The sequence below is a fragment of the Pipra filicauda genome, unplaced genomic scaffold, assembly GCF_003945595.2.
Source record: "Pipra filicauda isolate LSUMZ 115617 unplaced genomic scaffold, ASM394559v2 scaffold37_size4185640_pilon, whole genome shotgun sequence".
NCBI classification, from domain to species: Eukaryota; Metazoa; Chordata; class Aves; order Passeriformes; family Pipridae; genus Pipra; species Pipra filicauda.
The window spans coordinates 1,308,972-1,333,773 of record NW_024104509.1 but is presented as its reverse complement, the minus strand read 5'-3'; the positions used below and the strand labels follow the sequence as shown (position 1 = coordinate 1,333,773).

The following is a 24,802-nucleotide window of genomic DNA, read 5'->3' as shown; positions in this document are numbered from 1 at the left end:
GGCTAACCACTAGAACTGCTTCCTCTAAACCTGTAACCTTGTTTCCCAGAAATAAAATGTTGCAAGTTTGCACCATGGGTGGACACTTCACTTTGCCTCTTTCCTAAAATAAATCTTAACTTTTTCAGAACAAAAGAGATCTTACCTTTGATCTCTTGCATAACAGACCTAATAGAACTTAGTCTGATAATTCATGTAGGAAAGAACAAATCTATTTTGGCAGATCCATATTTAACTTAAGAGTATAAAAAATATAACCCATTTTATGAGGTCAATATTAATAATTTTGTATGGATATACTTCAGTTAAATCAGGGGTTTTCTTTTTCATTTTAGGCTTGGAGTTAGGAACTGTGAACGTTGGTACCAAGAACTTGTTTTTAAGATGATTCACTGAGATGTGCTGTGGTTGTGTTGCATGATTTACCATACAGCTGAAAAAAACTCAAAATCATAAAAACCAACAACACCCCCCGATCCCGACCCCCCAAATTGAAAAGCTCCCGGAGTTTTGGAGGGGTTGTTTGGTTGGTTGGTTTGGCTTTTTGTTTGTTTGTTTGTTTTTGGTTTTTTTTGGGTTTTTTTTTGGTTTTGTTTTTTTTTTTTTCCGTGGGGGAAAACATCAATTAATAAGAGAGGGAGTTTTAAGTCATGAAAAAGTCCTGCTGCCTGTGGAACAAATCCGTTTCTGCAGAACCTTTTGCTAGTCTTACACAGGGAAAACAAACCGCTTTCGACGTCCAGATTGGCTCTTTAATGAGAAAATGACTCACCGCGAAACTTTCCCACTCTCGTCGCAAAATGCGGTTCCCCGATGATGGTCACGGCGGGGAGACCGAGCGCTTTCATCTTTCTCCCCGGAGACACTGCCTCCCCACTAACAACGGCACACGAGGTGATTGATTTTCTGCGCCAGTTACTTTTCTCCACAAACTCCAAATCTCCGCAGACCAGACTCATTTCTGATTACCACCACGCCCAGCTTCGGCTGCCGGACAAGACCCGCCAGCGGCCAAGAACTCCCAGGGGGAGCAAAAGTTTCCGCGAACGGGCGGTGAGGGGCGGGCCAGCGCGGCGCGGAGTCCCCGGAGCCGCGCACACCCTGCGCGGCCGGGGCCGGGGCCGGGGCCGGGGCCGGGGCCGGGGCCGGGGCCGGGGCCGGGGCCGGGGCCGGGGCCGGGGCCGGAGGTGGCGGCGGCGGCACACGGGGCCACCCGCGGCGGCGGTGCCGGGCGGGCCGCGGCGATTGGCGGCGGCGCTGACAGCGGGCGGGGCTGTGCCGGCGGCACCGCCCACCCCCCGCTATAAGCCGCTTTGCCGCTTTCTCACTGGGTCTCATTTTCTCTCCGCGCGTCCCTGTGGTTGCGCAGTGGAAATCCGCACCGGGGAGCTGCTGAGGGGCGCCGTTGTCATGTGAAAGCGCACATGCTCTGCCATCCGCGCGCACCCCCCTCTCTTCTGCCTCCGCGTGTTTTTCCTGTTTTTTCCTAACGTAACTCCTTTCCTCCTCCTCCTCCCCTGCTCAGCCACCCGCCGCCGCTCCGCCGCCCGGGCGACCCCCGCAGAGGCTCCGCGAGGGCAGTCGCGGGGCGGCCGCCCCGGAGGATTGCGCCCGGTGGCGGGCAGCCCGCGGAGCCGCGCCCCGCGGAGCCGCCCCGGAGGTATGGTTTTCCCGGCAGAGCAGAGCTGCGGCGGCTGCCGCCTTCGCGGGTGTTGAGACGGGATCTGTGCGGTGCGGCTCCCGGGCTCCCAGCTTCATGACTGCGCGGAGCGGGGAGCCAACACCATGCGAGGTAAGCGGGCCGGGGGGGGCGGCTCTTTTTTGGGAGAGCTGCTGCGGAGGGGGCTGGAGAGAAGGTTTCGTGCTGGAGGAGACGGTCCGGGGGAGAAAGTTGATGGCTCGCACCCGCCTGCCGGCGTGGCTGCTGGCGGCGTGATCCCCGCACCCGCGGGGGCCGCGACACAGCCCAAGGTAGAGGGTGGGTGGACACCCCCTACGTACCTGTGCTAGGTAGCCCGGCGCAGCCCTGGCCCGTGGCGGGCAGGCAGGAGGGTGGTTGACAGTATCCGTGCCGTGAAGTCCCCATTTACAGCCGCCCACGGGGCGCGCTGGCCCTCGGCAGGTGTCCCGTACGGCATAACCCTGCGGCTTGGTCGCGGGTCACTGTCATCACGGAGAGAGATTTTCCCTTCCCTCTACAAAAGTTTTTACTTGGAGTTTTTCGCTGGCATAGCTTTATTCCCCAACCGGCATGCCGCCTGGGGATCCCCATTCCCCATGGCTTGCTAATTGGGCGGGAAGGGTTCCGCTGCCCGGGAACCCCCTCCCCGTGCCCGCAGGTCTCTTCGGCCCCCCACCCTGTGCCGCCTGCGCAGCCCTGTCGTGAAGGGCAGCCTTACCCGCTGTGGGTCCCGTAGGAGAACAAACACACGGCATCCTCACAGACGGGACACCTTCAGGAATGGAGAGCTGCTGGGCTGCTTGTCCTCTGGGGCTGGAGGGGGGGCTGCATGCTGCTGCCGGGCGCCCAGGTGGGTGTGGAGGGTTGCGGAAGGCGTGGGAATGCGTTGTTTCCATGTCTCCAGAGCCAGACTCTGCTGGGGCCCCATCTCCGGGTCAGACGACCACCGGCACCGGGGCGAGAACAACCCCTGCCAGCCTCGGGCATCCGCGGGGGTTGCACAACTCCTCCGCCTCCCATCTTCCACATTCACTTTTATCGCCCAGTTCTTCAGGGCGGCTGCTTGCCTCACCCCTCGGCGTGGTACAGGGACAAAAAGTAGTCTCTATCGGGGTCTTGGAACGGAGGAGAAGGCCTTACGAGGAGAGGGACACGCTCCGGGTTGACAGAGACATCGCGTGCAGATTTCCTGGGTCTCCGGTTTGCTTTAATGACTGGAGACGCGCTAGAAAGAACTTCTAGTTAAGATTTCAGCTTTTGGGATGCCAGCTACTGTGAGAGCGTGCGTTAACAGCTCTAACAAATCACGTGCGCCTGTAATTTGCTTTCAAGAAATTGTAACTGTGACATTTGTGCAGATCAACTTAAAAAGCCCTCTTTCCCCCAGCTTTCTTAGGGTGTTCGCTGTGGGCCATCTGGCAGGAATTTGTTTAACAGTGTTTTTCTTAGGAGCAACAGGAAATTGAGAGAAAACGCTCAATTCTGTAAAGCGGCCTCTATTGCAGCTTTGCTGCTTGGGCTGGTGTTTTTCTTCTTGTTTGAGGGGTTTGTTTTTTTTTTCATGGTGTTCTTTTTTTGTGGGTTTGTTTGTTTGGGTTTTTTGTGTCTTTTTTTTTTTTTTGTTGTTGTTTGTGGGATTTTGGGTTTTTTTGTGGTTGGTTTGCTTTTTTCTCCTCCCCTCCCCACCGCTGGAGCTCCTCCAATGCAGGTCAGTGGGGGTTATTTTCGAAACGAGCCCACCCAGTGCCCCCTGGGCAGGAGCCCAGTCTCCTGTTTTTGTGGGCAGTTTGTCCACCTGAGCCGCAGCACCCAAGCTTTTCCTCCCCCACCTCGGGTCGGCCCGTTCTGTGGAGTGCAGGATACCTTCTTGGCAAGGGTGAAGTGAAATGTCCTCCCTCTTCTCTGACCTTTTCCTTTTAAACAAGGCCTAGGATGGCCGAGCGGTGCTGGGCAGGGAGAGGGAGACAGATCTCGTTGCACACCTGGCAGCATCGTTTGTGGGACGTGCCCCAGCACTGCCACCCCTTAACCTGTACTATCACCTAATGTTCGTGAAAAGTTGTAGCTCTGGCCCTAGAATGCAAATTTATATTTGCATTATATTTATGCTTGCTCAATAGGGAATTTACAGGTGGGGGAGAAGGGCTGGGATAGAGGGAGGAGAAAACAACAAACATGCAACTTTCATCTTTGTACAAAACTCATGTGCAAGAGGTTACTAAACTGATGCTTTGCATCATCTTTAAATTGACATGACAGCAGTGCTTGACCACCCTCTCAAATGAATAAGAACATTGTATGTTCATTGAGCATCTGTCCATTGCATTTGTGGCTTTCCAAATAAAGGAAATTAATGACTGTCACAGCTCACAGATTGTGAGCTGTGATTTTGTGCTTTTAGAGAACTGTAAGCCTTCTTGCAAAGGTGTAGTTGTTTTGTTGTTGGGTTTGAAGGAGGAAGCTCTCTGTCTTGTACATGTGAGCTCTTCCTCCAAACTTTCCCAGCTGAGCTGCGATCCTTCCAAGGTGCAGTTGGATGCAGTTAGTGCAATGTGCCTGGGGTGTACGGGCACTGCTGTGTTTCTTACCCACCCCACATTGAAATGGAGGCCAAAGAGCTTCTGAAAATACCCAACTTACTACCTGCTGCATCCCAAAGCACTGGACAGTCACAGGGGCTGTCAATCACCCCATCCCGTGGAAGCACAACTAGCTTTGGGGTAACCTCAGCTATTGTGCCTGTACATTACAGTCATTGGTCATGTCCTATTGGTCATGTCCTATTGCAAATAATAATTTTCTGTACTTCAAATCTTGATTTAAATCCTCTTGAGCATTCATAGGCATGCTGCCTTACATCAGAACAATGTATAGGAGACTGAGCATTTGTTACTTTGGAGCTCTCATTGGATATTTCCCTCTGAACTGGAAATGGGAGGTTTTGGAGTTGATAACTTTTTTACCTCTATTTTATAAAGGCAAACATAGGTATAAAAGAAACTTACAATGAGCATTTGTCACAGTCTTCCTTCCATCTGTCCCACTTCTGAAAGCATCCTGTGAGAGAGTTAAGAGCATAGAAGGTGTACTTCACTATACTTTTTAGAAAAAGAGGACAGAAAATGCACTAAAATTATTGTGCTGTTTAACTGAAAAAAGAAATTTATTTTTTTCTTGCAATTTAATTTTTGTTAAACTGATTTGTAAAGTTTAAAGCTTTTACAAGTTAGTCAATTCTGCATATAATGCATCTGATATGCAAATACGGAAAAGCCACTGTGGCAAAAAACCAATGTCATAACACCTACTTTTACTCTGGGAACATAGTACCTGTACATACACAAAAGCCAAGTTTGTGGTCTCAACAATTTGAATCGTGAAAGTGACATTAAACTGGTCATACCCAGGTACTCCATTACTGAAAGAGTAATATTTAAACTTTTAGTTGGAAATCATACTAAAAAGCGTTATATTTTATGTTTTCAAGAAAAGGCACTCCACAAAACCCTGAAGCCAAGGTATTTGAGCAAGTTTTTCTGTGTAGTTTTCTCTTGTTGGTGTCAGGAATGAGAAATAATACGTTATATGATGTTACATAGTTACTCTATTTTTTTTAGCATCACTAAAATATTTGTAAGGGATTAGAAAAGTGTGATCAAACAAATCCTATCTGCAATATTTCTGAGAGAGCTTATTAAGTAACATATACAAATAGTCTGAATAACTAAGAGAGTTCTCCTTAATTGAATAAACGAGTACCTGAAATCTTTATAAACTCATTAACTCAAAGGAAAATTATTTCACAAGTTATTCCAGGAAAAGTAAATGCAACTCTATTTGGAATATGTAACATTAATATCCTAAAATATGTCAATGAACACATTGACCATTTAAAGAAAATATGATAAAGGGAGAACTACTGATTTTGACAGACTTAAGACCTTACCCCACCATAGCAAAACCTATTTGTCATCAAAGTGTAGTGCATCCAGCTAATACTAAACTGAGTAATGTTATTTGACTTCACTGAGACTCCTTGATATGTGATAGAATACAAGTTTCTGGTGTCAGGCTTTTGCAGGTAAAATTTTAATAAATGTCAGTAAATGCTTAGAAAATCATGAGTCAGTAATAAACTGTTACTGCATCACATAATCAAAAATACAAACATGTGCAGTCAATATACACCTCTCTAGAATGAACAAAAATTAAATCAGAAGCCTGAGAACTTATTTGTACCTCAGCAATGCTTTTACTTTACATTTCATCATACTTACATTCCAAATGATATCTTCCATTATCTTAACTGTTGGGGGCAGGAGTGAAGTGCATAATGAAATTTCATCAAAAGAAAGCTATCTGATTTAATACCATTAGAATTTTTATCATATAATTTTTTTTAATGACAAAATTGTTTTTCATAGAAAAAAATCTGATGGCTGTTAACAACTATGAAAATATCACGTTCATTGGCTGGAAACAATTTCTCTTTTGTGATGTGGAAAATGTCAGGCATCCACCATTGGTCCTTTACAAATATGGTGAGAAGCAGTAACTTGGTATGATTGTCCAATTTAACAATACAGTCATGATTTCAAGTAAAGGTCATTAAAATTGTGTTTTGTGGTTAAAAACTGTTAGCAGCATTTGGGGAGTAAATCTTTCAGATGAAAATAACCCATACGTTCTGAGTAAGCAAGAATTCTGGAAGTCATAATCTGTGTTAAAAGCATACTTGTGCTAATTCGTGGAAAGTCTTCAGCATGGTGTCAAAGGTATTGCTATATGTGATAGTGACATATGCCTATTCAGAAACATATGGATAAAGTGTACCTTCAGTGGTACTGAGTGTTATTAATTGGTTCAAGGAGCTAGGATTGCTGTAGTGCAGGCATTGGTTACCTGATAAAGGAAAACAAATCAAAGGAGTGAAATATTCCCAAGCAATCCAAGAAATCCTTTTCCCATCTCTCAAGCAGTACAGTGAATTCACAGAAATCAAGGTCTGTGCTATGAAATTGAAGAATGTATGCTTTGTAGCTGAAGATGCGCAGAGGAGTAAATATTGATGGAACTAATCATCAGCTGAATAGAAATGAGTTTCATCAGTGCAACAGTATAATGGGTTATGTTAACCAGCCCTCTTGTCCATACGCTGCCCTTTCAACCCATGACCCTGTCCATTTCGCTTTTAATGAGGGAAATCACAGGTGTTTTAACAGTATTTATGATAAATTGGACTAAATATAGTAGTTATATAAATAAACAGTTGTAGTTACATAGGACAAAATGGAAATTATTGGGGGGGAAAAAAAAAGAAAGTTTGAGCATTGCTACACAGTCAAGAGGTAATAGTAGTGTGTTAGTTTTACAGTTCTAAGACGCTGTCCTAGATCACTTGCTGTTGAGCTTAGTAATAAACCTTGTATATCAACTTAAACCAACATGTAAATTTTAAAAACCTGATACATTTGAATTTAAAATCAGTTTCTTTAAAGAGCATTTTTAACAGCTTGTACATTTAGCACAGTTGGGGCTTTTCATAATGACTTTCATAGACAAGCTATAGATGTCAAAATGTTGTTCTTTGTGCTTCGTGTTTATGAAGTTCAATGTTGTTCCTTCCGATTCTGTATGCAGTCTGGGCAAAGTCTGCAGTGCAGCTTTGAGAGTAAGATATCACACAGTGTCACTGGGGGTGGCAGACAGAAGGTGCCTTTTGGATTGTGCCGTTTTCCTTTTTGTTTCTAATATTGCTTTCATGAGCGTATTGAAAACTCTAATTTATGCACAAGATTGAGAATACAGTACAGCTGTGATGGCCTGGTCCTTGTTTAACTGAACAATGCTTACTCACTTGAGTGGTCCTATTAATAAGACATTTGGCCCTCTGCATTTTTGCAGTCTTGGAACTATTTTTTATAAGTCAGAAATTAACTTTACCAGACACATTCTGCTGAAAATTTATGCAAACAGAATAACAGCTGTTTCTGCCTCTGCTACAAATATATACACTAATTTAGTTTGACGTAAATGTTGTTATTTTGCTGCTAATTGTGAATTATTTTGATGAATTGCCAATTAAAATGCATCTACACCATTTTTGTGGAGGATCTACACTTTTATTGCTGCACAAAAATGCAATAGATTTTTTAAATCTTATGTTTATCTGGATCATGGCCATTTAAAACCACATACTCATTAAAGACTAAGCATCAAGTAATTATCCTTGTTTGACAGACAAACTCATTTAGGAAGAGTTATCATGGGCCTTCTTTATGTGAGTAGTTCAGTGAGATTTTGATGGGACTACTGTCATAAATAAGGCAAGCTGAATTTGAGGCTGTTTGTTCTGGGTCCCTTGGAAACTCAGTGACTTGAGATTGTAAGCAGCATGAATGATTATCAAGGCTTACAGGGAATCAGCATCGTAAGAAGCATGCCGTGTTAAAAAAAGTCTTCTTGCCCTGAAATTTCAATAACAATAAAATCACCTTCTGCTCCTAACTGCCTATTACGCTTAGGTGCTTGAATACAGCTGTTGGCTATATAAATATTTGCTGGAAAGGGATGTTGGTAAACGTGCTGCATGTTTTCTCAGCTAATGCTGACATATAAAAAGTATTCCAAAACATTATTCTGCTAATTATCAATAAACTATTTTGATTAATTATTATGCTTATGCTCATTGCTGCATTGTTGCTGGTAAATAATGGCCAAATCAATCTTGAAGTAAAGATTAAGAAAATACATATATTTGTAATATATTTAGGTATTAATATGTTACATAGGGTAATAAGCATTTGAGCATGGCTAAAAAAGTGGTATAATTTTAAGATTAATTTTGATGATTGTTATAAATCCAGTCTTTAAAGCAGTTTGTCTACTTACAGTTGTTCTTGAGGTGGTCTCACATTTAATTGCTTTCTTTTAGTTATCCATGGTCACTGGGTCACTTAGGTTTCCTGAACGCAGCAAACACCTATCACAAGAAAGTTATTCTTTTTAAGAGTCATGTTTCTACTTCATTAATCCATGTTATTTATAACTGACTTTACCCTTCAAAGTAACATTTCTAAGCAAGAGATGCATTCCCATTGCATTTAATTTTTTTCACTCTCTGAAGTAATCCTTTAGACTAAAAATGTCTTTACTCTTATAAGTAATGTTTTTATTACAAGTTTCAATTGTTGGGTTTTTCTTTTCTGAGTGAAGGTGTTCATGGGGGGGAAAAGCTAGATCAAAAGAATACAAAGAAAAAGAAATTGTTAAATTGCAGTTCAGTCTACTGTCAAAATAATGAGCTGTCAAGAGGGTAGCATATTGTGTTTTGTTGGTCTCAGGTGAAATTATGGTTCTCATAAAAAAAAAAAACTTCAAATGTAAAAAGTAAAGACAAGGTTGCTTATAAATCAGCAACTCCTAAATTACTATTCCCACTATAACAGGAGGTAAAGTGTGGTAGGCTTTATGCACTTTGATAGTTTGCAGAGGTTAGATTATTTAGCGCGCATTGCACATTATGTTAGATTATTTAACGTGCATTGCACACTTATTTCAAAGATATTTGAAAGCTATAGACTCAGACTTGAAGTTGATGGCATGTATCTCTTTGTTAGCTAGCAGACTAAGAACTGTGGAGTAAATAATTTTCCAAAAGATTTATTGGAAATAAGAATCTTTTGGAGGACAGTTTAGTGAATTTACTATATGTGAACTGTGTAAAACTGGGTTTAACGAAATTAAGGACAATATTTGCATTAAAAGTGCTGTTTAGAGACATTCATACATGTTGTCTTCTCTTTCGTTCTTGAAAAATTTGTCTGATTTTACTAGATGGTGATAAACTGCTGCCAGTTAACTTTTTGATTTAAGAGCCTGCCACAGAAATGCTTTTTGGAAATCCTGATGCTTTGCTGCTAGTACATTTTTCCTTGATCGTTTGTGCATGTCAAAAGTACAGCACTAGTTTTGTTTCTCTAAATAAGATGGAAAAATGAAAGTAAATGTTATATTTCAGGCCCTGACAAAGTAGTGAAACCAATGATCTGTTGTTTCCTTTTTATATTTGTCTGTCTAGAAGAAAAATGAAGTGGCAACTGGCTATGAAAAGCATTGTTTACTTCAATGCACATTGTTTGGGGGATTTTGTGCAATATTTGTACAATGAATTTATTTATTATTTAATTGGAATGAACTGAGAGACCTTGTACAAGAACTGAGGCCAGATATTCAAATGCAATGGCAGCATAAATATGAACAAATGCAGCACAGTCTAGTGGCACAGAGAAGTAATGGCATTAGAGAATACATTAATAAGGCACAATGCCTTCATCTTTGTGGAGAAAAGAAACTTTTCTTTGGGAGAAAGTTCCACTGATGACCAAGCAGAGATTATTTTAGTTTGTTTAGGAATTTATATTAAACCCATCATTGTTTTCTTTCAGTGCATTATACAAGTGATCCAAGTACTGATCATTACTAGTATCTGTTAGCAAGCCAGACTTCTTTTAAATGACACAAACCATTCTCTCTATAGAAATATGTATGGAAATGGAAAGGTGATACAAGAAACACCAGCTTAACTGTTTTGTTTAATGTATGGAAACCTGTAATAAATATCATACTATAGGTAGTATGTAAGCAGTACTGCACCAGTAATCTTTATTAGATATACCAAATAGATTAACACTTAAAAGTAATGTTGCATAATATTGAAAAAAATAAAGTAAAAATTAGCATAGTTTTTACAAAATTTTATCATTCAGAAATCTATACATTTTAATTAGAATACTAGTTTCCTCTTAGCCATAGCCAATTTTGGAAAATTCATTTTATATTAATCTCTCACATGATTAATCAGAATAGTGAAGAAGAATAAAACAACGTCAGTGGAGGCAAAGTATGGTTGATTATTATCCATTGAGAATAATTTAAACTACAAATTGTTCCATGGCATAAAGTATGTCAACATCATGTTCCACTACAACTTGGAAAGCAATTCTATATGCTTATGAAAATAAATCTTTATTCAGAGCTGATTGAGAATAAAGGCATTACCAGTCTTGTGGCAGGCATTACAATATTAAAGATGAAACCTCAAAAGTGTCTAGTAACCTCCATAATTTAGGCATAATTTAATTCATAATTAATGTATTATTTAAAAAAAAAAGAAAAGTATTGAAGAAAACATTGCATACAATATCTGCACTGACATTCTGATCAGCAACAATAATCGCACAAAGATTTTTTTGAGAAACTTTTCATATGTGACAGTGTTTCAAGCAAATGTATGTTATATCAACTGAGTGAAATCTTATCTGCAGATTTATGTATCTTTAATTTTGAAACAGAATTCTCTATAGACTTGTCCAGACCGTTTTACTGTAAAACTCATGGTACAATGTGTCTCACTGGTTGTTTACAGCCCACTGATTTTCAGAAAATGGGAGAGCTAATCACTTTTGAGTTCAGTGGATAAGAAGGGAGAGAACTTGTGCTGTCTTAATTCAGGTGCCTATGCAGAAGTTGCTTTCTTTATCATTGATTTGAGTTTACCAAAATTCGAAGTATGTATTTTTGAAAACACCATGTACCAAGATGTGTTCTAAATCAGCAATTCCTACAAACTCTAGTGGGAGTGCCATGAAAACAGAACATGAAATAAGACCTTTTGCAGCAAGTTATTTTCAGGCTTCAACAGAATTGAGAAGACTGTACCAGCTGTATCATGAAACTGAAGGAGAGAAATGTATGCTTTAACATTTAAGAGAAAATGAGGAGGAAAAAAGATGGTGAATTTGTATAAAAACCAAACTAAATAGAAAGGGTGCTGTTTTGAAGGAGAGAGAGTGATGTGCAAGAAGTGAGTGGAAATGTAAAGGAAAACAACAGGATATAAAACAGAAGACTAAAGAAATGGAAGGGGTTTTTTATGTGAACAGATCTGTACTACAAAGTGCTGGACTTTTCAGTTTCCACTCATTGCAGAAGGAGTTAACTACAGTGGGCATGCTGTTAAAAATGAGAGAGAAAAGTGTAAGTAATATAAACAAAGAAGAGAAATAAGGAAAAGTATGAATGTACAATATCAATGTATTCATTGTTCTACTTTCTATTACATGGTGTTGCAAGTAGATTTGTTGTAGTGGGTCTTCAAACTGTTTGGTATTCAGCTAAACACAAACATTAGACATCCTTTCCCATTCATTTCACTATGTATATCTAGAGCTACGCTACTCAGGAGTGCTGCGAGTTGGAACATCACATATACAGTTATGTAAGCTGTCTGTACAAGTTTGGCATTCACTGCACTTCAGCCAAGTTAGAATTTCAGGAAATTAAAATGTCATTTGCAAAATATGTCCAAACCTGATCTTTTCAAACTCTGTATCAAATCAAATTAGGGGGTTTCTTTTCTATTTTCCAATTATTTTCCTGTCCCTCTATCTTTCTCTGTATTTTTTTTCTGTCACTTTTGTTGAAAAGCAGTACACTCAGGAAAGCACTTGACACTGAACTTCATTCACTTGTCAGAAAATGTGTAATTGGTTCTGTAGACCATGCATCATACAGCTCTGTGTGTTACAGAAAGTTACTTTGTTCTTTTCAACCTTTTGTTTCTTTTAGTTTACCTTTGTTTGGGATATGCTGTAGAGAAGAAATAAACAGTTTTTTAAACCTTGGCCAGGCTACATTTCCGTCATGTACCTCTATTACATTTCTATGCCTGTAGCCTTGAAAATAGAAGAGGTCCTTGCAGCTGAATCTTGCTTGCCAGAACCTGCTTTTTATCTTGTCTGGTAAAAGAATATACTAGTATTTTTCAATTTTTTTTTTGTTTGTTTGTTTTGTCTTTTAACAATGATCTATTATGTAGATTTTAACTTCTGGAGATGGTGGAAATGTGTAGCAGTAAAGAGATAATGTTCAGTCTGATTACAGCATAACATTTTTTTGTAAGGCAGAAATAACATCTTTAAATCTGTTTTCCATGCTCAGAAGATAAACAGGGAATGCTCATGTGATGATCTATGTTTCTACAAGAGCAGGGTGATTTTTAAGTATATAACCTTGACTAACTTTTCCTTCTGTAGCAGGCCCACAGAAGTTATTACAGAACCAAACAATTGCAGAACTCTCTATAAGAGAAAAGAAAAATATCTCAATTTTCAGAAAACTACATTGATAGTGTAGGAGGTACATTTACATGAAATCCCTTGATTTCCCACATTCTTCCTGGAATTTTCTGTAAGTCCTAAGCATAAAACAGGCAGAGAGCCAAGCTGTCATCTGTTAACATCTATTTCATCCTTTCTTAGGATCAGTTGAGCTAGAGGAGGGTGAATGTCTCAGAGGAAATTCTTTATGCTGTTACAGAAATGTTTAGAAATGTGTTAGATTTTGACCCACCATTCACCTACATTATCTTTTGGGCAGAAATGAGGAGCAGGATAAAATCATTTCAGGTAGACAAATGCTATTAAATGTATATTGTGATTTTTCATAATCTCCAAAATAGCATTTTTGATACATGATTCACTGTGGAACAAGAAAAAGGATGAACTCTTAGTTTACTGTCAGGAATAATATAAATGTTTAGGAGTTATATTTCATTTAAGGAATAAGGCTCTTTCTATGGAACTACTAACCATTGCCTAGCAGCTGACTGTTAAGGATATTTTAAGGAGCACTAAACAGTGTCTTACTTACTGCTCAGAAAGGTAACTGAAACCGTTTTGGATTTTAGATGTATGTATAGAAATGTTTCATCTTTCTTGAGGGAATAGGTGATATTTTGATACAATTATGCATAAAATGGTTTAACAATCCCTTAAAAATTAAATAATATTGTTTTCCCATTATATGAATTTAAAAAAACCTTTCCATTTACAATAGGAGATGTATACACATCCATGCATACAAACTTGCCTTAAATATCTATGTATTTTTGTAGTTTATAATGAAGATGGAAAAGAGGAAATAAAATGCCATGTTCCAATCCTATTTGTATATTAGATTTTTCTCTTAGACCAAAGCAGTTGTTCTGATGTATGTTTATTAGTTTTGTCTTTTATTGCAGTTCACCTTTTAAATTTTTTTGTGCTGTATTCATTTAAGTTCCCACCTCCACTGCTCTTTGATGACTTATGTTTCATACTCTTTAGTCTTTGTGGTTCCTAATTTTGTGAGCTGCTTCTGTCACAGGTGTAGTGGAAGACTTCATAGAAAAAGGCTATCGAATAGGTGTTAAGGGTGAATTTGAAACATGAACCTTCCACACTTCTTTAGTCATTAGAAAGGGAGATTGAAGAAGAGCTTGTAACTCTCCATACCAATCTATAGTTACACACACTCATTAATACTTTCTGTAGTGACATTTAGCAAATATTCATGTACAAGAAAGCCAAAAAAACATATTGAGTTGTGTTGTTTATTTATTTTGTTCTCCTACATGGCCATTTCTACCTCTATGAGAGGTAATAGTTCCCCTTCTGTTGCACATACAGTCAGCATCTTTGTACAATAAGGAAAAAAAGCCAAAACTTTTTGTACTATGAAATTTTGTCAAATCAGTTAAATCGAAACTTTGCTAGGGGGCTTGCTCTCTAGTGCCTTCACAGATGGTGTATTCTTTACTAGAAAAAGGTGCCAGATTGATGCTTCTTCTGTACCCTGCAAAGGTTTAACACCTCTTCCTGAAGGAGTTTTTGGTATGCAAGTAGTTGAATTGGTGAGGTGACTGATTGGCAAAAGTCCTTGTAAGGCTGATCTTGTCTGGTGCAGACCTAATGGAGGTCTCAGGAGCTGAACTGCCCATGGCAGTGGAGCTCCCTCTCTCCCATGCATTTTCCCTATTGTGCCTCAACAGTGACCTTGAAAGACCCTTTTCCTGTGGCTGTTAGAACCTTGGCCTAGCCGGTGACAGCGCCAACAGGGGTGCCAATTAGTGCTATGTGGTGGGTTTTGTTTTTCCTTTCTAATGAACAAAGTCCATTGAGGCCTGGATTGACACCACCAGCTTACTTCATGCAGGCCACCAAGTGCCATGGCATTTTTATTTTGCTCAGTCACTACTGACCTGGTGTTGAACCTTCGTCTGTAATCTGTATACAGTTTCTTTGTCTATCATTAATTTTAAATTGTTGCACGTGGTAGAAGACATTGGCTTCTGAAGCAAGATATGTGAATAAAGCATAGTAGTGCATAACAAATATGTAAAATATCTTGGGTTGCTTCTTGTAGATAGATGCTGAATTTGACTCTGCTGTTATAAAGTTCACAAGTTTTATGAAAATTCTGAAGACTCAACCAGGCATACACCAAGTTAACAGCAGGAATGACAGGAGCATTAGAATTTTATATAAAATAAAGAGGATCTTGTGTGTTACAATAAGCTTTGCAATCTAGTGTAGAAACATGAGAGTCCCTATTCTGTTACGTGCTTCTCATAAATGATCTTTGGACATTTCTCATTACCAGGGACCTTTCTGTCAAAAGTATTATACTCAGGCATATCACAGCCTTCTAAGATTTCAGAGACAGAAAATTGAGTTGAAAAATGAAATTATTGTCATAATAGGGCTGCAGGTTGAACTGTGGATATATCTTCTTCAAGCTGTCTCAGTGCTGAAAAGAGTATGTATTAAAAAAGAGAAAGTGTTTTCAACATATATATGTAAACACACACATATATATATATATATATATATTTCCATGAAGAGATTGTAAAAGGAATCACGTAAATGGTGAAATAGCTTAGCAAGTTATGCCAAAAAGAGAAAAAAGTATTCCAGTTCAGTACATTCATCTGGCTGATTTTCTGAGAAAGAGAGAAGACTACAAGCAGGGGGGCAAGTGTATGAGTGAGTGTGAGTGATTTTGTATAGAATTCTGTGTTAAAGATGGGAGAACTGGGGGAGGGAGTTTAGCCCTTTCAGTACTTCTCCCTCCTGAGTACATTTACTTCCATCACGATGGGCTAGAAGAGATCTTTGTTTAGTCGTGCAGTGCCCCTGAGACCTAATTTAGCTTTTATAGCAAATTCAAAAAGCAATAGAGGGAGCAAGATAGAGCAGCACAAAGATGTGAGTTTGCACCACAGATATTGATAGTGTGAGTTGCTTCTGTAAATCCTTTAAAATTAATTCTCCTGACTTGGATTTTCTTCTAAAGGAAGGCAGAACTTTAGAGATACACATTGATTATTCAGCTGTGATAATTAGGAGATGGTATTAATGTGTGTTGTAGGGCAGCAGTGGCTTTATCACTCTTAAATAACAAGTAGAAAGGCAGTAAAGACAAGAAGAAATGCATCAAAAAATGTTTTTGCTTCTTAAAATACCTTTATTAAATCATGGTATTAGAAGCGTATATTGAGTCTGGTTCTTTGAACATTACAAAAACATTCTCAGGAGTCTAAAAACTTATTGTACAACATTTCTTATTCCTTTACTAGAGTGACTTCTCTGTATTTGAGAGTTCAGAATGGTTTTGCCTTCTTTTAGCACAAAATTTTGCAAAGGGCATCTTTGGCCCTTTGGATTTAGGGCCATCATGATGGTTTTGCATATTTTTTTCCTGTTGTTTACAAGTTGGTATTTTCATCATGAATAAAGTTGTATTGTGTACATGTACCCCAATGAATCTTACCCAGTAGGACCCTTTACAACAGAGCATCGACTTCAACTCTCAACCACAGTACAGATGTGCCTTATTATTATTGCTGTTTTAAAAGTACAACATGAAAAATTCAGATGTGGGGGAAATTTGCTTTGGAGTAATGTACTATTCTGTTCTCAATGCACAAATAATGCTTAGACATATAGAGTTATGGACAGCCAGGTAATATATTTTTGGTTAAAATGAGATGAGATTAGATGAATCACCCATTAGTTAATTTAGTTGAGGTTTTATTGGTACTTTTATGGCTGATCCAGTTGTCCTGCAGGTTCATATTTTACATTAACATTTCCTTCAAAGAATAGTTGATCAAACATAGGCTTGTCAACAACATATAGAAAGCTGGTTTGAGTCAACTCAAGTGCATGCTTTTAAAAATGCATACTTTTAAGGAAGTCATATTTATACTTTATTTATCATCTCATTTCAGGTTGCTTCCTGTTCCTTCTCTAAAGAGCTCTCACTAGTAAATATCCTACTTCCACAAACTTGTGCCCAGAAAGGCAATCACTGGTTTGTGTGACTTCACCTTGCTGAAACTTGTTGCTGCAGTTGCTAGGCAGCCCCATTAGTACCAACGGAGAGCACAGAGCAATTCCCCTCAGCAGCAGATTTCAATTAAAGATCTAGATATACAGCTGGTTTCTTTGAGTGGTCAGCTCCAGTAGCCAAATGAAAGGCTTCAAGAGCTGTGCTGTGCAACAGCTTGATTCCTTAAGGTTTTCTGTAGTAAATTCAGGCTATCTTAGAAAAATATTTAAAGAGATAATTGAGCTGTTTGTGTTTTCTCTTGTATCAATTTGGAGAGGAAGCTACTGTTTGCACTGATAGGTTTTTTTCCTTAATTTTCAAAGTAGATTTTTTCCCCTCTGTGGTGGGTTGAGGAGAAAACCAACTGAACACAAACAAATGGAAAATCCCCTTTTAATCTGTTGTGTGATTAGGAATCCGTCAAACAGATCCTGTGCAAATGTTCTTTTCTGCCAAAGAGGGAAGTATATGACACATTTTTAATAACATTTTGGGATCTTGTTGCCAGTATTAAATCTTAAACATTGTTAATCTTCTGAGATTAATCAAGAAGCTTTCAGATTAGCACATTACCTTACCATTCTAAAATTAAAAAAAAATGGTCTGTTGAGGAGTTAATGCAGAACTCAAAATCTAGGTAAAGGAAATTATTTTAGAACAATGTCTTGGTGTGATGAGTCATGGCTGGAAAAACCTAAGTAACCAGAGCAGATTTTGGGATCATGTCATTTGTTAAAATCTAATTTAATTCTGATAATTTGACTTAAATGAGAGATTGAAGAAGCACTTTTGTAGACATGTGGCTGTCTTGTCTTACCAAAGTGTAAATACTTCACTTTTGCCAGTCGTGTTTGTCGGCAGGTAGGGCAGAATTTAGCCATTTACTTCATGTTGAGAAATATTTTGTATCCTCAGTACTCTCTTAATATACATCTTTCTACCAAAGATAATGCAGAACTTCCTTCTCAGACTTACACTGATCTCAGCTTTGCTGTTGCTGCACTAATGTTTTCATCCAAATTCTGATAATACTAGAACTAATCTATTACTTAATCTTTATGTTGAGAAACATTACTGAAGAAAGAGAGTGAAATTTATTATGATTTGTATTCTGATCTGTTTGCTGGCATGCAAATCTGTAATTTTCCTTAATTTGCCAAAGTGTTACTGTGGAGATTTTCTGCAAAGTGTTTTGTTTCATTAGAGGGGTGTCCAAGGGCTTGCTTTCTGACCAGTTTCTGTCCAAATGCAAAGCATGTTCCTATGCTCTGCAAAGAAAGAGGTGCCATGTTTCCATTTTAAGGCAACTATTTGGTTCTTGGGCCGTGTCTAGGTTGTTCAAGGCCTCCTAAAGATTTCCTGAAGTTTGTTCCTGTCTTCCACTATTTCTCGTTGCCAGAAATGGTCTCTAGGGCACCTTTGGGCTGGATACTTAATTCATGAGCTCTCTAAGCATCTGTATTGAGATCATCATAACCCTTCATACCCAAAGCTGGTGCTCCATACAAAACCCCATGATCTACTTCGTATTGTGTCTTTGCTGTCTCATCTAATGCCATTGCCCATCCATTACAAGGTTCCTCTGTCATCTTCTTTTCCACCCTCTGTGGACTTCATGTAGCCTGCTGGAGGTCGACATAGCTGAGTAGCACCAACGGGGCTTGTCGTGGAGGGATATGGGGAATTAATCAAGAGAAATTAATCAGGACATTAAATCAAGAGAGAGGGATTCCAGGATAATGTATTCACTTAACACTCAAGAGGGCAAACAAAGCTTATTATTGACAAGTGTCAAGTACTTTGCCTCTCCCTGTTCAGACTGTAGATAAAGAATGAGTACAACTCCTCCTCTAAAAAGAAAAAGCTAAACAAAAAACATGTATCTGTTATGTTTTTGTTGGTTTAGAGTTTTTTTCCCAAAACTGCTCAAAACATTGGATGAGGAGTATGTTCTTGGTACAATGTGTAATGCTGTGAAATTCAGCACTTGTTTGAGAAATGATGCTGAAGCCACAAAGGTGAAAAATGGACAGTAGCAAAATAAGTATCTTCCACTGTGGCTTTCTGCAAGACTGCTAATTAATTGTACCTCTGCCTCCGCAGCAAGTGGTATTAAAAAAAACCAAACTTGTCACCAATGATAGGTGCATCTCAGTCCAGCTTAAAAGTAAGGATTTCCTTTCCAGACACTAAGCCTGCATGAAAAAAAACAAGACAATTCCCTGCCAAAAAAGTATACCATGCAAACTGTTCTAATGGCTTAAGGGTTATTGCAGTGTTCGCAGCTTTCATTTTTACTGTCTAGCCCATCACCAGACTAGTTATACTAGGGAAATATTTTTGAATGTTATGTTGGTTTTATCTTAGCAAGATCCTTGTCTGGAATAAAACCATGTGAAATACTGTGAAAATAAATCATCTTTCCTCTGTTTATAGACAGACAGGAGGAAAGGATAGGCATCTTTTCTAGGATGGTAGCCCAAATGATGATGAGCTTAACATGTGTAAGGGTAGGACGGGCTGAGATAATGGTCAGTCCCATCAAGTCTTGTGCTTATTCAGAAAAGATGGAGGTAAAGAGGAGAGAGAGCAGGGTGGAGTAGAAGGTCAAGAGTGGGGTCAGATCAGGTGCTGTAGCTATGAATCACTCTTGGAATTTAGCCCACTGTTTGTATTCCCTGATGTGCTACCTCTGAGAGAACCTGAGAGGGAACAAGGCTTCAGAATGCAATGTAATATCACTTTCTTTTCTTACCTTCTGAGTGAAGTATTCTGTATATCTCTATCCTGAAATAGTCAATAACTTTTTTGAGGGTATTCAGCATCTTCCCATCTCATAAAATCTAGAGGCTACCCTAGAAAGTTGTAGTTGCTGTATGCCTTGTAGGAATGGTCTGATATCTTATGTGTCATATTTCATAGTAATTGTACTGTGAAGACTGCCAAATGGATACTGCTGACTTGATTTTTTGGCCTGTGGTAATGATCTTGGAGGGAGGAAATCATGTGAAGTCAGTGTTGTGCTTGCCCTTACGCAGCTTTCAGCCTTCTCTTGGTGACACATTTCAGGCCATAGCTGAAGTCTATCTGAATGATCCTTCTTAGGAAGCAGTGTTTAATTTTGCAAGGAGTCAGCTATACACAGGCCAGGAAAAACTGACTGTGGTAGAGACGCAGCTGTTTCTGGGCACCATTCTGGGATGTAATGATGGAGTTGCCATCAGTGGCCAGTATTTTGAAGACAGCTCCTTCACAGGCTTAGGGATGCTGAGCAAATGATGGTTTCAGGCATGGCCCAAGGCAAAGATAGTATGCACAACAAGGAGGTTTTGACCAAAGGAAGTTTAACAACTGTGTTCTCACAGGAGAGTGTAGATGCAGTTTAGAAATATTGTTTGTTATTTGGGCTTTTCATGACACTGCTTAGATTCTCTAAGTTTGCAAACTGAATGGGACTTGGTAGGAGAGTCATGGGACGCTCGAAGAATATACTATGATTGACAGACATGTTCTGACCAACTAAAGCCAAATAGGGAATTGTGGAAGCACTGTATGTCAGAACCATACTAGCAGATGTAGATATTATTCTAATGCTGACCTTCATGTGGCTGCATGGCATACATTCTGCTCCTTTTTTCATGTAAGCAGATCAATCAAGCATTTCTCAAGTAGCAAAATTAGGGTTCATGCAGAAGGCAACTGCACTGACCAACATTATATTCACCTACTAACTAAACCACAAAGAACAAACAAAGAGATAGGTAATTCTATAAGTCTGCTATCTGTAAAAAATATTACCTGACTGTTTTTCAGAATTTCAAATTCAACACAGGGTCGCTCTGGTAACAATGAGTAACATTAGTAGCCTTATCAATGATGATCTTGTGATACCACCTCTCACCAGAAACAGTTAAGAGGAACAGGTATGTTAAAAGTTTCTGAAGTGCACATTTGGAAGGCATAGCCTGCAGTTGGGCAGGAGGTGCTTGTGCCCCGTTCACAATCTCTTTTAAGATGCTTCTGAGGATAATAGTGTTTCTCCTGAGGTTAAGGAAGTCATTACCTTGTACGCTGGAGGACTCCTTCCCAGCCCTAACTTTGTAGGAGAAAGATGAAAAGAATAAATAGGGGCCAAAATGTTTTCTTGCCCACCTCTCATAACGCATTCCAGCCACCTGTTCCAGTTTTCTCCTACTCTTGCCTGTAATTCTCTTTTACTAGTCTCTTTCCTTCATCTGAGTTTTCTGTGTTCTTCTCTGTTTTCTGTTATTTTTTTACTCTTCAAATGCCAGCTTTTGTCCCTCAGCATGAATTATTCTTCCTCTGTAGTTCTAGCCCTTAAAAGTCATGACTTTTTGCTAGTCCTAGCTTTTAATGGTCAAGTTGTATTCCTTAACCCTCTGAATCTCCAAAGGTAATGCAGGATTTCTAATAAGATTAAGTTAGTTTCTTTATGTTTTCATCAAGGGTGTGTCTGCAAAATTACTCAGTGTTTTATCCTGGACATACATAGCTCTTTGGTTGGTTTACACAGCTTGTATTCAAACCTGTGACCTTGGCATTATTAGCACCATTCTCTAACCAACTGAGCTAATTCTTAGTGTCTGTACTCCATGAATGTTAAATATTTTAAAAGAAATTGCGGATTTCACTGTAACGTCTTACTGATTTTAAAGATAAGTTTACTCTGGCAAAGATACACCAATATTTTTCTGGTGCCATAAAAACTTAGATTATTATCCACCAGCTCATTATAAACTCAATTTGGCCCTATGATAGGGGTCAGCTACAGAACTGTGACCCTAAAAACCTTTTCTTAGCTGCAGAATCCTTAAGCTCTATGAGCCCATTTGCTTTTGACATTTACGTTCTTCAGAAATTCAAAGTTTATGTTTTCTTCTGCATTTGTTTACATCTCCCAGTGTTTAAACACTCTTTACAGTGTTGAGTGTTCCTCCATCTGTGTTCTTTTGAGGATCAAATCCATGAATACACAAGGATATGCCTAACAGAGCAGGCTGTATACTGACCACAAATGGAGATAGAAGTGATTGAGGATTTTTATATGTTAGGGCAGAGTTAAGAATAATTCCTCAGGACCCTAGTAACTGTGATCATGTTCCCCCTCAGAAGAGTACTGTAATGAGATTGCTGTGGGCAATTTATAGCAAGAAGGGAGTGGAAATGTTAGGTTGCCATCTTACTTGTTGATGCTTCTCATTTATAATACTTCTAAGTATTCATTGGGTCAGAAATAGGGCAAGCATGACCCTTTAGCCCCATAAAGTATGACTGAACATGCAAATTTCATACTCAAACCTTGGTTCTCTTTTCCACATTTGAAACTAACTGCATAAAATATGTAATGAGTCTGGAACTGAAGCAAGATCTTCCTCCCCAAGAGACTTGGTGACAGTGCTAAAGAACCATGCTTGCTCTCATTCTCTTTTGGTCTTCACCTTACTTCCCCCTTTTACTAAGGAATGGATAGTACAAAATTGAACAGTGACATGGTAAAAACTAAGAATATTCATCACCCCTCATAATGTTTCTGAAACCTCACTGAGTTCGTAAAGGTGAGTGTTATGGCCTTAGTTGCCATACCACAGCACTAAAAACAACTGTCTGGATTTTCAACTTGTATTAATCATCACTATTCTGCTGTAAATGTTGAAGTTGTGATAATTTATCCAGCTAATAATTTGCATGAATGGGTGAGTTGTGTTAATGTTTTTAAAGATTATAATTAGAAATGCATAAAGAGATGTCTGTCAAAATAAAAAGTCATCATTCACTTTTAATGGAATGATGATGGTGTCTTCTAAATTTACAACTCCAAATGCCAAAGAGTAAACAAGGATGTTGAAGGATAATCAAAGTCCTAAGAAATGAAACTAGATAAGGATGACTTATTTTGTTTGACGTGTATTGTTGCCATAATTTTTTTTCCATATTCCATAACAAGACAAAGTGTCTTAGTTCCCAGTTATGTAGTGTATGTATCCACACTGAACACAAGTTCACAAAGTCATGCTTGGTACAAGTGTTATGATAAGTGGCATGGATTAGCAATAGCTTCTGCAGCATGGAACAATGCTGTCCTCGAGGGTAGTTCTGCCACCAGCAGCAGCCCGACTGTGGACGGTGGTTCAACAGAAGAGCAGCAGGATTGGGATTTCAATCACTTCTTGTCCTACCGCATCATCAAGGTACTGTTGAACATAATTGCCCAATCAAGTTAATGCACCTTAATTTATGGACGACCCTGTGTAGCAGATTGTCCTTCAAATGGTCCCCTTTGATTTCACTGGAGACAGTAGAGTAAGAATGTAATCCTTACTGAATGTAAGGATTATTTTCATTTCGGTATATATTGTATTTCTATCCCTCAGCTCATCCCTTGTACACAATAACGATATTTCACAGAAATTCGAGGGGGTTTATTGTGATTTCTCCTAAACTATTTGATAGCCAATTGAATAATTTATTCTTTTATGTAAGCTAAACTTGATCCTCCTGCCTGGCTTCTGAGTAAAATCACTCAATCTTTTTCCATTTGCTATTTGTAAGACAAAGGCAGAGGGTATCCAAAGATACACTGATCATGTGAGCTCTGTATCTGACTTCAACACAGATAATGCAAGGGGGGTTTTTTTATGTTAAAAACTTGTTTCTATAAGAAATAAGGCCTTGCTCCTAGCAATTAATTTTTTTTCTCTCCACCCCCCTCCCCATTTCTTTTAGTACTCAGGACAATGTCTCCATGCAGGAGAGAGAGACACAGTACAGAATTACTGCTTGCATATTCCTTACATTTTCTCCTACTTAGCTCTGAATAACTCTTCAAAAACTTTTCCTTTTGCCTCATTACCAAGTTGTCTCATTGCATCTCAATATTTCATGTCCTTTCCTTTCAGCAATTTTCTTATCTTTTCTGCTGTTACTTGGATGTTTCCAGCTGTTTCTGATGTGGTGCTTCCTTGAGGTTTGAAGCAAACTTGAACCAAAGAAGTTTTCCTCTGCCTCTGAAACTCCTTCGTATTAAGCATTTATAGCCTGTGCAGCACAGCTTGTGTTTAGAAATCTCTGTTATTAATAATAGATACTAGTTAATTATAATTAATTAATATCAGGTCGTTAATAGGTAATTAATAATTATATTATTAATTATATTATATGTTACTTGATTATATTACATATTATATTATAATTAAATCTTAATAATAACAAATAATGGGTAATTAATAATAGGTAATAGTTGAAGAAAATACTACTTTCCATTGCTTAAAGACTGTTGTTCAGATTATGCGTAGCTATCTGAGGTAATATATGCAAACCTGGCCCTGTATTTTGTGTTGCCCTATCCCTTCAGTGCAGCATCCTTCTTCCCGTACCAAGCTTTCTTCAGCAATGCAAGCCTACAATTCTATTCTCTAATTTCTCTTTCCTCAACACATTTCACTTACTGCTTCAGACAACGTGTCTGTTATTAACCACATAGTAAGTACCTTGCTTTGTGTAAACCTTTTAATGACACCTATCTTGCTAGCCTGCACTCTTGTTTCTTTTGATCTTTTCCCTAGGTTAGCATCTCTGTTTCGTATTCTCTTATCCCAGAGGTGCTTTTGTGATGGACCTGTTAGAAAACTGTATTCTAATTGTCTCTCTCCAGCTATGGTGATATACTATCTAACAGACTATCTCTTCCTGTATGTTAGCAACATTTACTAAGGGAATCACAAGAAATTTCATTAACTGCATGCCTACCTAGCTATGCTCTTTGTTACTTTTCAAAAGATACTCTGTAATGTTGGTTTCCTCTTGGGGAAATCTGGCTGAACAATCAAAACACAGTCAAACATAAAAAGGTAAAACCACAGACTTTCTGACCAAATCACAGATGTGCTA

The 24,802-nt window shown here is 39.0% G+C and overlaps 1 protein-coding gene across 1 annotated transcript in view; it reads left to right on the top strand.

Moving 5' to 3' along the window:
* The first annotated feature begins 1,371 nt into the window (after positions 1-1,371).
* Positions 1,372-24,802, top strand: part of RORB (RAR related orphan receptor B) — a 148,016-nt gene continuing 124,585 nt past the window's right edge. Inside the window, exon 1 of the mRNA XM_027729014.2 lies at positions 1,372-1,792. Within this exon, the coding sequence (XP_027584815.1) occupies positions 1,786-1,792 (7 nt within the window). The 5' untranslated portion in view covers positions 1,372-1,785. The remainder of the gene's footprint in view (positions 1,793-24,802) is intronic.